At 34.7% G+C, this 14,164-nt stretch overlaps 1 protein-coding gene across 1 annotated transcript in view; it reads left to right on the top strand.

Annotated features, from left to right (window-relative positions):
• LOC145296150 (uncharacterized) overlaps positions 1-7,181 on the top strand; it is a 194,892-nt gene extending 187,711 nt beyond the window's left edge. The window contains exon 5 of the mRNA XM_080142351.1: positions 5,996-7,181. Coding sequence (XP_079998477.1) covers positions 5,996-7,032 — 1,037 coding nt within the window. The 3' untranslated portion in view covers positions 7,033-7,181. The remainder of the gene's footprint in view (positions 1-5,995) is intronic.
• Positions 7,182-14,164: the final 6,983 nt, after the last annotated feature.

Genomic DNA, 14,164 nt, shown 5'->3' with positions numbered 1-14,164 from the left:
ACCCTAATTAATCCTGTTAATAGTTAACAGGAGCAAAATAGGGGGGGGGTCTCGAGCTCATTAGGTATTGATTATATTGCGAAAAAACTCTCTGCATTCTTCTGAGGACAGGTGTGGCTGGGATACCCACGTTGACCACACCCTTTAGTGACACTGGTTTCTTATTGTCCTGGCGGGATTAAATCTTGGTCCCATTCTTGCCTATGTCTGCTGGGACATTTTCAAGCTTTTACAGGGTTATGCCATATGAACAAAAAACTTTGATTAGATATAATTTTTGGTTATTTTATTTTTGGTTATTGTGTTTTAATTAAAAATATTAAGTTATTTTTAAAAAATAAGAGCATATTTATAAAAATAATAATGACAATAATAATAATAATAATAATAATAATAATAATGACAATAATAATAATGATGATGATAATAATAATGATGATGATAATGATGATAATAATAATGACGATAATAATAATGATGATAATAATGACAATAATGATAATGACAATAATAATATTAATAATAATGATAATATTAATAATAATGATAATAATAATTGTGTTACAGAAGATTAGAACATATTAAATATGACACCAAGCTGTTAAGAAAACGAAACAATGTAACGTAAAAATCCTTTTTTTGTTTTTTTCAATTTTCGCCCCAAACAAGGCACAGTGCCATTTTGAAGTAGGGGGCTACTATCGGGAACATAAGTTGCAGGGGTATTATGAAGGGAGATGAGTAGCAAGATGTCTGTTCACATTACACTTGAACTTCTGCATGGCAGTACAGTTTGGAAAGCAGAATCCCGGAAGCGAGTTCCAAAGTTTAGCAGTTCTGGGGAAGAAATTATAAGAGAAGAAGGCTTTCTTTCACCTAGGGATCTCTACTGTGAAGGGATGGGATTTAGCTGCTTGTCGGGTTTGTCGGGAGTGTTCACGGTGAGAGGGTACAAGTGTTTGTAGTTCGTCAGAGCATTCACCATTAAAGTACTTGTAGAACATGCAGAGAGATGCAACATTTCGTCGATGGAACATAGGCTGAAGCCTAGATGACAGTTCAAGACCTATCAGATTGGTGAGTTTCTTTTGAACCCTGTCAAGAAGTGAGATACAAGTAGCAGATGTACCAGCCCAAATGTAACAACAATACTCCATACTTGGGCGAATGATGACCTTATAGAGGTACAGGGGTAAGTAGTTTTCTAGCACGGTAGAGAGAACCCACCTTCTTTGCAGTAGCCTTGGCAATGCTCTCAATGTATCTATTCCAGTTCACATTCCCTGTAAACGTTAGGCTGAGGGTCTTGAAGGAAATACTTTCGGATAATGTGTTCTTGGCCATTGCTATTGGTGGTAGAGACGGCTTCTTGTAATTATTGAAGGAAACAAGCTTAGTCTTGGCAGCATTGAATGTGAGCATTTTGTCCCCATTCAACTACAGATTGGAGGTCATTCTCTAGTGTTTCTACCATTTCCTTAAATATGTGTTCGTTTGTTTTCCTCTCATGCTTGCTATAGAGAGTGGTGTCATCAGCAATTATATCTATCTCAGAAACAATTTTATCAGGGAGGTCATTTATGAATATCAAGAATAATAAAGGTCCAAGGTAATGACAATAATGACAATAATAACAAGTTATGTTTGCATTTTTTTAGGTACTCCCGCATTTATATCATATTGTTTAGATGTACGACCGTTGAAGACAACCTGGATTTTTCTCTTACTTAAGAAGGATTTAATTACATTATATATTTTTCCAGTGATATGATATGATCTAATTTTCCTTAGAAGACCATCATACCATACCCTGTCAAAAGCCTTAGATATATATCGAGGGCTACCGCTCTATCCTCCCCTGTTTTGTCCAGTGGACGGTATATACGTTCAGAGATTGCAGTTAGGATATCTGCTGTGGAACGGGCTTGCCTAAATCCATATTGATTGTCGGCCAGGAGTTTAGAAGCTCTAAGGTGATGGACTAGAGCTTGATTAATTAAGGACTCAAATATTTTGGCGAAAAGCAGGGGCTAATAGGGCGATAATTAAATGGGTCAGTTCTTTTGCCAGAATTTTTGAACACTGATACCACAGAAGCGGTTTTCCAGCAGTTAGGAAAGCAAGATTCGTTGAAGCATTTGTTGTAAAGTTTCGAGAGAACTGGAACAACCTTAGCGGAATATTTTTTAATAGCACAGCCGGGATGAGATCGGGTCAACATGCTTTTGAGGTGTCTAGTTTTTTTTATGATACCATGTACCTGAGAAGGGGTGATTTTCAAATCATCTAGTGTGGCGTCTGTCCGCAAAGGAAACTCAGGGAGGGGGGGGGTGCCGTGTCCAATGTGGAGTTTGAGGCAAACCGACTGGCAAGTATGTTAGCCTTCTCGGTTGCTGAGCAAACAACCTCGTGATTGTTGGTTAGTGGGGGAATTGTTGATTGCCCATTATTTACTACACTGTTGTAGATTTTGTTTACATACTCATTTTTTTGCTTTACATACTCATTTTTTTGCTTTACATACTCATTTGTGATTAATCTGTGTGAAAAAGTTTAATATTTAAGAGAAAAGTACTAATGCACTGATGTTGCCGTGTTGAATAATAACGTTATGATTTTCTGGTGGTTTAAGTGTATTCTGTCTTAGCTGTCGCTATTTCTCTTTTACAAGTACTTCTAGCTTCTATATACTTCTGTCTGTTTGAACTGGACTTATGTCGGTTGAATCTGCGGTACGCATGCTGCTTTTGAGCAATGGCAGCTGCACAAGTAGAAGTAAACCATTGGAGAGAGTGGGGCTTGCTATAGAATTTCCGTGTGGGAACCTGTGCTTCAAATGCAGTTTTGAACCATTCAGTGGTCTCATTTGCGCACTGTTCAGCGGGAAGTGAAAAGATATTTTTCCATGCGGCATCTCTGATGAGATCCCTGATGGCTTCCCAGCCAGTCTTTTTGTAATACCTCGTTGTTTTGAGCAGCGAGTCTTCAGTTTTGGGTCGAGCATTTAAGGCGATTTTTGCTATTATCACAGCGTGATCAGCATTCACGAGTGGGCTGTGGGCATTCATTGTACAATCATCAGGAACTGTGGTCAGAAATAGATCTAGAAGTGAGGCATGTTGATCTTGCTGGTCTGGGAAACGTGTCGGAAATATAACTGTCTGAGATAGGGAATGAGATATAGAGAAGCTATGTGTTGTGCTACCAGCTGCGTCTGTGTAGGTAGAGAACTCAAGCCAGTTACTGTGGTGGACATTAAAGTCACCAAATACATGTACTTGTGCGCTAGTATCGAGATAGAGTGCTATATCCATGCTGTCAGAGACTTTGTTTACCGTCGGGTTTTGTCAAAATTCTCTAAACTACATAATATTACCTCGTGATTAATTTGGAGGATTCGTTATACTTGTATTAATTTCAGGTGTAAATATAGTAGTAGTATAGGTACGGCTTACCTTATGGAATGGGGGTTATGAGTAATATGTTTATAAGATTTGAAGAAGATAATGGTTATATTAATTTGAGATGTGTTGGTTTTCAGAACTATCACTTTAACTGTACAAACATATGCTACGTGACTGCAATTCCAACAGAAAATGGAGCTATAAAACCTGACAGTAATATGGGACAAGAAGGGGAAATAAGCAATCTTAATTGAAGTTAATGTCCTCAATGATGTTGGGTTAAATAAAGCTGAGATGGCAAAGCTAACGAAAGATATTATGTACGAAAAGTGAAACAAAAAAACTGAAATCTTAGAAAGATGTCCACCATTCCAATAATCATAGAAGCAATCGGACTCATGAAAAGAATTTCAAAAACTACCTGATAAATATATCCGGTGAACTAAGTGCCAGAGGGATACAAATGATTGCACTTAAATGGACGGTTAGACTCGTTAAAAGATCTCTCGGTTAGAACGTAGAATATAGAGTGGACTGCCTCCTCCCCAACTAGAACAAAATGATACGAAAATTGAAAAAAAGAGAGACACTAAATCTAAGATGGACATCGCTGTTTGTCTTCATAATTGCAATTATCGAGAGGAGTTGAAAATGAGAAGATCAGTTTAGTTTCTTAATTTTTTTTTTATTGGAAGCAATATATTAATAATTATAGAGTAGAGCATTTTAATGGTATTTGTATTTAGAATGTTGCTGTAATTATGTAAGTATTTAAAGGAATTTTATATTCTTTAAAAAAAACGACTAAAAGTGTATTTTCCGTATCTTAAGAAATGAATGCGTAATCATAAAATAACTAAGATAAAACAAACTACGAAATTAAATTGATTGGCGAGATCTCGTTCATCAGTCGACGAGAACATTTTCTAATATTGTAAACGTGTTTGAGGCAGAAAACATTTGCATATATTGAACTCCTATTTTAGATTTTAATATGTTAAAATTTCGACAATTTCTGATTTAATATTCGAATGGATAACTCCTCTTGCACACATTAAAATATATCTGTAGATTTAATGTTACAAAAACAAACAAAAACAACATATACTCCATAGTTTACGCATATTTATTATTTTATTCTCATTTTTTTTTCAATAGGAATTTTAAAGGACTTCAGATCTCATATATGATTCATGAACCTTTTTTATGAATAATTGCAACAAAGGTTTTATTGTTAAATAATCGGTTTCTCCTTCTGATAATGATAAGTATTTCTTTGAAACGCCTTTGAACAAACATCTTTGACCCAACACTTAGTCGTCCAAAAAAAAACGTTAAAAATACATGGAAATTTTCAGGACTAAATGAACTTATTTAGTCCTATAAAGGCTACTGTAGTTTTTTTTTTCCAAACAATCATTAATATTTGGATTTGTTTAATTTTGCTACGCGATATATATATATATATATATATATATATATATATATATATATATATATATATATATATATATATTGAGATAAAAGATGGAATTATTTCTTATAGCAAATCATCCTAGATCTTATTTAGACAAAAATAAAAAAAAAATGATTGATTCAAAAACCTTTTAAAAAAATATTTAAATAAATAAATTAATAAATTTTAATATTTTAACCCATCAAGACAAATATCGCGGTGATGGGTGTTTTTTGAAAAAATTTAAAATCTATTAAAAATAGTAAAAAAAAAGTTTTATATTATTTTGCTTTTCATATGATAAAATTTCAGGGGAAAAATTGCTCAAGAATAATGGATTCATATGCATGAGAGTCTGTCTAAATCAATTAGTTGGAGGTGTTTCTTGTCTTTAATTTTAATTTAATTTATTACGAAAAATTTTAATTTTTTAATATATTTAATTCGATTTGGGATTGAATAAATTTATTTTGTGGAGTCAGATGGTCTACGTACATATGTTTGTTATGGATTGTATATTTAATTTATATTGATTTTATTTATAAGGTTCATATATATTTTTTTAATTGATTTCTGAAGAAATCATACAATGCAACAGAAGTTTGAAATATCAATATTTTATATGAATGGACATTTTTTTGTGTTTCGGATAACAAAACATATCTATTATAATTTAAATATGACACCAGCCAAAGAATTCAGTTTCAAAAGATACATGTTACAGCTTTCTGTGGTGGTCTGTTAACAGAGTGACTGTTCAATTCTTTAGCGAGGAAGAATAATCCGTATTATTTTGCCTAAGCTAATCAGAACTAAAATTCTGATTGAGTTAGTCTCTTTTATTAGTGCTGACGAGGCCGGCTATTTACTTATTTCATGTCTGTACACATATATATAATTGTTTTATTTTTGTATTGATTTTTTATTAGTTTCCTCTTTTTTCCTAATATTTTACGGATTTTTTTTTCTATTTTTTATTATTTATTAATTTACTATTTACTTATTTCATGTCTGTACACATATATATAATTGTTTTATTTTTGTATTGATTTTTTATTAGTTTCCTCTTTTTTTCCTAATATTTTACGGATTTTTTTTTTCTATTTTTTATTATTTATTTATTTACTTATTTCAGATGAAAGATTAAACGTTTCCGGTTTGGACGATAAAGAAGACGATTTCCCTCGCTGTCTGCCGGCTGCCGATATCATAGATTCCGACATCGACGAAGAGAGGCCATCAAGGAACGAACCTTTGGAATTATCTTCCTCGAATCCTCTCACAATGATCAGCAGGAACAACAGCAACAGCAGCAGCAGTAGCAGCAATACGACTCCGAGCACAGCCACGCAAAACCCTGGGTCGCATACATTCTACAGGTACAGCTCAATCATTCCCAAATATTCCACGTGCAACCCTGAAACGGCGAGCGCGCAACAACACCAATCTTCAAAGGTCGGGGAAACCGAACCGAATCGATACACGACCTGGCACAATGAAAGTAACCGTACAACTCCCGTAGACGGCGCTACGATGGAGCTTTGCTCTCAGTCGGAGCGTAACAAAAACCGGTCTGAAGACGAACTATCGCCATTGAAAAGTCAAAGTTCTCAAACAGTATCTACCAAACCTAAGATTTGGTCAATTTCAAATATAATGGATTCCTCTCCGTCATCTAAATCCACGCTACCAACACCAACTGGCAGCATCAGTCACTGTAGTATGAACACAAATAGTAACTGTCATCAAAGTTCAAAGGGCACTCACAATAAAATCCAGGGTCGCGCACAGCTTCCGCCAGATGCTCATGTGTCTGCCAATCGTCCCAGTATACTTCACTACGACAGCGCAATGAGTCGCGAACGTCTGTGCGCCCTCCAAATCTACCTGCCGCCTCACGAACTATTGACGAGCGCGTTCAATCCGACAGTGCACGCTGATCTGGCTTCCTTTCGAAACCTGTGTGTGGGCGGCAACCACTCTCTGGAAACACCGCCCCACACGCCTCCGGAACGACAAGGCGGTCCACAGTTCGACGCCAGTTGTCCCCAGCATACTACACCCATTGACACTCCCACGACGTTACCAGCAGCTACAGTGACGAATTTAACTTTGCCGCCATCGGTCGGCCAGTCGCGTGAGCGGTGTTCACTACGTCAAAGCTTTTCATAAGATCCCGAAATAAAAACAAAAAACACGCCTCTCAATGAAAATAGATTTAAATAACAAGAACTAATAATGATAATAATTAAAAATAATAATATATGCATGATAAATCGTTATGATGAAGGAACGTTGTATTTAGATTTATCTATCGACGCACTAAACTCCAGACCCACAGGAAGATGTTTATAAGATGTGAAACAAAGAATATATATATATATATATATATATATATATATATATATATATATATATATAATCGAAATAAGCTAAACTTTTGAGAAGTTTGTTTTATCATTGGTTTAATTTTAATTAAAATTTGTGAAATAATTCTCAAAGACAGTGGGAGTATAATCCGCCGCTTATTTTAGTAAAACGTAACCATTTATTTTAATTGTAAAAAAAATAAGTACAACCATTGGTAAAATAAAAAATATCTGATCAAAATGTAACAATTAGCAAAATCACGCAATTTCGTTTATTTCTAGCTCTCTAATGAAATCTTCGCACCAAAAAATTTTTTTTTTCAAATCTGAAACTTTCGCTGTTTAAACTCTATTGTCACAGTGTTTGTTATAGCTTTACATTTTTTTACGGAGGGGTAAGGAGCTTTTAGGTCTCAGACTGCCTGATTATATATTAAAGGGTCAAAAGGTCTCAGAATTATTAATCGGTTCATGAACATCTCCATCAGCTATTAATAACAAAGAACAAACGCTATGTAGTAGATCTCTATTTTTTTTTTTTTTTTTTTTTAAGTAAGATATCATATATTGGCGTAGATCGCGTTCTCAACTGCGGCAAAAATAATATAAGCATTTGCCGTGAAAATGAAAATCTCGATCTCCACATGAATTATTTAAAATAAAAAAAATTAAATTTGGAAAAATCAGTCAAAAACAATTGTTTCACCTAATCATTCGTGACCTATTTGCGTTAATTTCACATTTAAAAAGAAGTTTTCTGCAATTAAATTTGCTACAAATAGAAGCAGAGTAAAATAATTCGCGTCCAGCCACTAAGGGAAGTACATAACCGGATTATTTTACCTAGAATCTCTGTTCACGGCAAATTCAATTGCTTTAAACTTCTTTTGATGCTTTCGCGCTTATGTTAGCGTGCTATCTTTAAATACTATTTTCAAGTTTAGTTTTATATCTTTTTTATTAAATTGTTAGGTGAAAGTACAGAATAGGTCCAAAAACGCACCTCACCCATGCTAAGAATGGCTTTCTAAATCATAACGTTATTATTCAACACGGCAACATCAGTGCATTAGTACTTATCTCTTAAATATTAAACTTTTTCACACAGATTAATCACAAATGAGTATATAAAGCAAAAAAATGAGTATGTAAAGCAAAAAAATGAGTATGCAAACAAAATCTATAACAGTGTAGTAAATAATGGGCAATCAACAATTCCCCCACTAACCAACAATCACGAGGTTGTTTGCTCAGCAACCGAGAAGGCTAACATGCTTGCCAGTCGGTTTGCCTCAAACTCCACACTGTACTCTGCAACCACCCCCTCCCTGAGTTTCCTTTGGGGACACACGCCACGCTAGACGATCTGCTCAGGTGCATGGTATCATAAAAACCTTGACACTTCAAAAGCATGTGGACCCGATCTTATCCCGGCTGTGCTATTAAAAAGTGCTCCGCCGAAGTAGCTCCAGTTCTAACTCTGCAACAAATGCCTTAATGAATCCTGCTTTCCGGACTGCTGGAAAACAGTTCTCAAGAATTCTGGCGAAAGAACTGACCCAAAAAATTATCACCCCACTAGCCTCCTCCCGCTTTTCGCCAAAATATTTGAGTCCATAATTAACCAAACTCTAGTCTATCACTTTACAGATGCCAAACTTCTGGCTGACCAACAATATGATTTAGGCAAGAACGTTCCACAGCAGACATCCTAACTGTAATCTCTGAACGTATATACCATTCACTGGATAAAGTGTGGCAGGGTAGAGCGGTAGCTCTAGATATATCTAAGGCTTTTGATAGGGTATGGCATCAGGGTCTCCTCAGGAAAATTAGACCATACGGTATTACTGGAAGAATACTTAACATTATTAAATCCTTCTTCATTAATAAATGCAGCAGTGTCTTAAGGGTCTATCCTTGGAGCTCTTTTATTCCTAATATTCATAAATGACCTCCCCGACAAAATTGCCTCTGAAATGGGTATATATGCTTATATCCCCACACTCTATAACAGGCACGACAGGAAAACAAATAAAACATATCTAAAGAAATGGAAGAAATACTAGAAGATGACTTCCAATCTGTAGTGGAATGGAGACAAAAATAGATGGTCACATTCAATGCTGGCAAGACTAAACTTGTTTCCTTCAATAATTACAAGAAACCCTCTCTACCACCAATAGCAATGGCCAATGACTCTTTACCTGAAAGTACATCTTTTAAACTCCTTGGCCTAACGTTAACACGAAACATGAGTTGGAACAATTACATTGAAAGCATTGCCAGGACCGCTGCGAAGAAGGTGGGTTCTCTCTATCGTGCTAGAAAACTACTAACACCCGAAAGTATCCTGTATCTCTATAAGGTCACCATTCTCCCATGTATGGAGTATTGTTGTCATATTTGTGCTGGTGCATCTGCCACTAGACTTTCGCTCCTAGACAAGGTTCAAAAGAGAGTCGCCAATCTGATAGGTCCTTAACTTCAGCCCCTATCCTAGCGACGAAATGTTGCGTCCCTCTGTCTGTTCTACAAGTATTTTAATGGTGAATGCTCTGACGAACTGCAAGCACTTGTGCCCTCACGCCGTAAACACCCCCGACAAACCCGACAGGCAGCTACATCCCACCCTCACACAGTAGAGATCCCTAGATGTAAAAGATCTTTCTACTCCAGTAGTTTCTTCCCCAGAACCGCTAGACTCTGGAATTCCATTCCAGGCCCCTGCTTCCTCAACTGTACTGACATGCAGAAGTTCAAGTGTAACGTGAACCGACATCTTGCTGCCCAAATCCCTACATAGTGCCCCAGTAGTTGCTGCCCCTGATAGTAGCCCCCTACACCAAAGTGGCAATGTGCCTTGTTTGGGGTGAAAATGTAATAATAATAATAATAATAATAATAATAATAATAATAAATATATATAGTGAGAATATGCTTGTCTGAGGACAATTCTCAACTTATATATCCAACGATTTTTTAATCTTCAGACTTGAAATTTGGTATATAGTTATTGTCGGCTTTATTAAAGTTTTGCTCATCCTCGGAAGTCTACCATCCCAGATTTTACCTTCTCTCTGAGAGTGTTCGTTTAGTATGAGGACGAAGCTTCTCGGGTATTATTATTATTATTATTATTATTATTATTCAATATGACTGCCATGGTCAAAAGTTAGATTGGACTTAAACGAGTTCAGGGATCAAATCATTCCACCGGCAGTATAATCCCTACTGATTATAATAAATGAGCATGAAACATTCATGTCTGTGGATCATGAAAATAACAGTACACACACATATATATATACATTTGTATATATACGTTATTTGTATATATCTATATATATATACACACACACACATATAGACATAAACATATATATACATACATGTGCATTTGTATACATACATGATGATTGTTGCGTCTTTCCAGATAATCACCGTCGTATATATATATATATATATATATATATATATATATATATATACTCCTATAAATTCGTTTTGCTTTTGTGTGTATTAATATTCATATTAAAACCCCTCTTTTCTATTTATTTAAAAAGAAAATACAATATTGTTATATATGGGTTGTGGAAATGCATTCACTAGCAAAAGATCTAGCTAATTTGCATATTCTTTTAAACATTCATTTTTAATTAATTCCCTATTAGTTTTTTCGGTTTGTTATGGAATGATTATCTGTAGTTAACTATTACGTGTAATTATATTCATGCAGATATTCTACATGATTTATACTTGCATAATATTTGCGTAAAAAGTGTGCAGTAAACACAAAATTGTTTCCATGTATATTTATCTATACGTATATATTTTTGTTTTTCTATCTATGTATCTATCTATCATATATATATATATATATATATATATATATATATATATATATATATAAAGTGAACCATTCTGTGTGTCTGTGTACATTTCCCTACGCAATAACTCTGTCAATTTGTAGTCTAAAGACTCGAAATTTGATATACAGGGTACTGGGATTTGGGAAAATCGATATGATCGGTTTTCGGCCAAAAATTTGGCGATTAAGGGGTCAAAGTTCAACGATTTGACCTTTGAGATCTCTACCAAACTCCTCCGACAATTTTGGATCTACGCACTTGAAATTTTAGATATGGATTCCTTGGACATGGATCTAACTAAAAACTTGAATTGAGCCCAAAACAGTAAATGTTAAGGGGTCATAATAGGGGCCAAAGTTAAAAATATTTGATCTCTGCGGTCTCTTCGAAATTACTCAGACAATTTCTCGTCTAAATATTTGAAATTTTGCATAAAGGGTATTCAGAGGTAGGGCAAGCTTTTTCATCAGTTTGGGTCGAAAATTTTTAGTTACCAATATATAAATATATGTATGTATGTATGTATGTATGCATGTTCGCCTAAAACTTTCAATAGAGACGACGGATTTTACCAAGATCAGAATCGTTTTGATTTCATGCGACAAATATAAAAAAATTGGCTAAAAACATTAATATCTTCCCCTTCAACTAGGCACTTTTCTACAGGGGGGTCACTTTTTTCGCCGATATTTTATAAGTTATCCTCTTCTTTAGATTGTCTAATTTTAAAAAATGTCGCTTCCGGTTTGGCGGTGGTGGTAACAGCATAAACGTTAGGTTTTTTCCCCGTTCTTCTCCTCCTTTGCGGTACGGGTTCGAGCCTGCCTTCCTATTACCACTTGTTTTTTTTTTTTGCTCAACATACACATCCCAACACCCGGGCAACGCCGGGCTGAAATGCTAGTATATATATAAAAGTGAAAGTGTCTGTGTGTATGTCTGTGTGTCTGTGTACATTTCTCTACGCAATAACTCTGTAATTTTTTAGTCTATAGATTCGGAATTTGATATACAGGTTACTGAGATTTGGGAAAATCGATGTGATCGGTTTTGGGCCAGAAATTTGGCGATTAAGGGGTCAAAGTTCAACGATTTGACCTTTGAGAACTCTACCAAACTCCTCCGACAATTTTGGCCTACCTTGGACATGGATCTAACTTAATAACTTGATTTGAGCCCAAAACAATAAATTTTAAGGGGTCATAATAGTGGGTCAAAGTTTAAAAAATTTGACCTCTGCGGTCTCTTCCAAATTACTCAATTTCTGGCCTAAATATTTGAAATTTTGCATAAAGGGTATTCAGAGATAGGGCAAGCTTTTTCATCAGTTTGGGTTGAAAGTTTTTAGTTACTAATATATAAATGTATGTATGTATGTCTGTTTGCATGTCTGCCTTAAACTTTCAATAGAGACAACGGATTTTACCAAGATCAGTACTGTTTTAAAGTTCGACCTTTCATGCGACAAATATCGAAAAATTGGCTAAAAACAGTAATATCTTCCCCTTCAACTAGGCACTTTTCTACAGGGGGGGTCACTTTTTTCGCCAATATTTTTTAAAGTTATCCTCTCCTTTAGATTGTCTAGCCTTAATTTTAAAAAATGTCGCTTCCGGTTTGGCGGTGATGATAACAGCATAAACGTTAGGTTTTACCCCGTTCTTTTCCTCCTTTGCGGTACGGGTTCGAGCCTGCCTTCCTACTACCACTTTTTTTTTTTTTTTTTGCTTAACATGTATGTGTGTGTTGGACAAAATAATGGAAACCTCTTGTGAAATTTGCATCAATTAATAGGTGTTTTAGGCAGATAAAAAATTGAAAATTAAAAACTGTTTGTTTCATGTCTTCAGCAAGATACGAGTCTTTCTGGTCTGGTCACAGTAATGTCTTCATGGCCATTGAGAACACAAAATGTGCTGGTGCAAGACTTTTTCTGCTCTCCCCTTCCAACACCAGTCATATATTGATCATTCATTGCACGATATTATAAAACAAAAATACAGAAAAGTCTTTATGATGTACATACTCGTCACGGAACGAATATTTCATATTCCAAAAATCGCGTAAATTGATCAGGTAGTTTTTGTTGTTGTTTTTTTTTTATGAAAATAAAATTATATTAGGGAGTCATGAGAAGGCTTGGATCGGCCATACTGTTTTATATTTTTCCAAATTCAAGTTTTGCTATTTACTTCGACTACAGAGATTTTGCATTCAAAATAATTAAAACTTTTAATCGCTAAAAATCGTAAATTTTTTTATTTAAAAAAATACTAGTTGATCAATGTAGGTGATTTTTTTTAATATGGCATCTTTGTTCTGTACTAGTATGTACTTCATAAAGATTTTGATTTTTGATTTTAATCAAGTCTAATGCTAAATAAGCAGCAGATTCTTTATTACTCAGAACATATAATATTGTGCAACTGAATTATCTAGATATGACCAGTGTTGGAAAAGTGTGAGGGCAGAAAAAAGTCTTGCACCAACACATTTTTTTCTCAAAGATCCTGTAGACATTCCTGGAACCACGCCAGAAAGACATTGCTGAAAACATGGAACAAACACTTTGGTAATTTTTCAATTTTTATGTTTAAAACACCTATTGATGCAAAATTCACAGGGAGTTTCCATTATTTTGTCTAAGCATTTTTTCTCTGTCATAGTTAATTAAATAAAATAGGCGTTTTTTGTCTATTAATTCTATTTTCGATCCTTTCCAACTTCCGAATAACTGTCTTCACTTCTGGCGAGAACTGGCTGATCTAATCACCATATTTATCACAAGTCCTAGTACTTTCTAATCCTTCAGGATTCATCGTCAGAGATAAATTAACTTAATTGGTTTGGAACAATTTATGAAGTTATATATTGTTTAGCTTCTTTATAAGTCATCCGTTATCACGTTACTTGTATGTAAACATTTAGTTTAATGTTAGAACTGTGTTTCGTGTCGTTTCTATCATAAACGAACATTATTACTAAATAGATTGGGATTTAATGATGTTGTTTTAAATTTTAAGAAATTCCCATCTTTTTTATTTATTTATGAAATCTGGTTTT

This window comes from Euprymna scolopes, chromosome 2, assembly GCF_053919585.1.
Source record: "Euprymna scolopes isolate OS-2025 chromosome 2, ASM5391958v1, whole genome shotgun sequence".
NCBI lineage: Eukaryota > Metazoa > Mollusca > Cephalopoda > Sepiida > Sepiolidae > Euprymna > Euprymna scolopes.
This window is presented reverse-complemented; position numbering and strand designations above follow the sequence as displayed.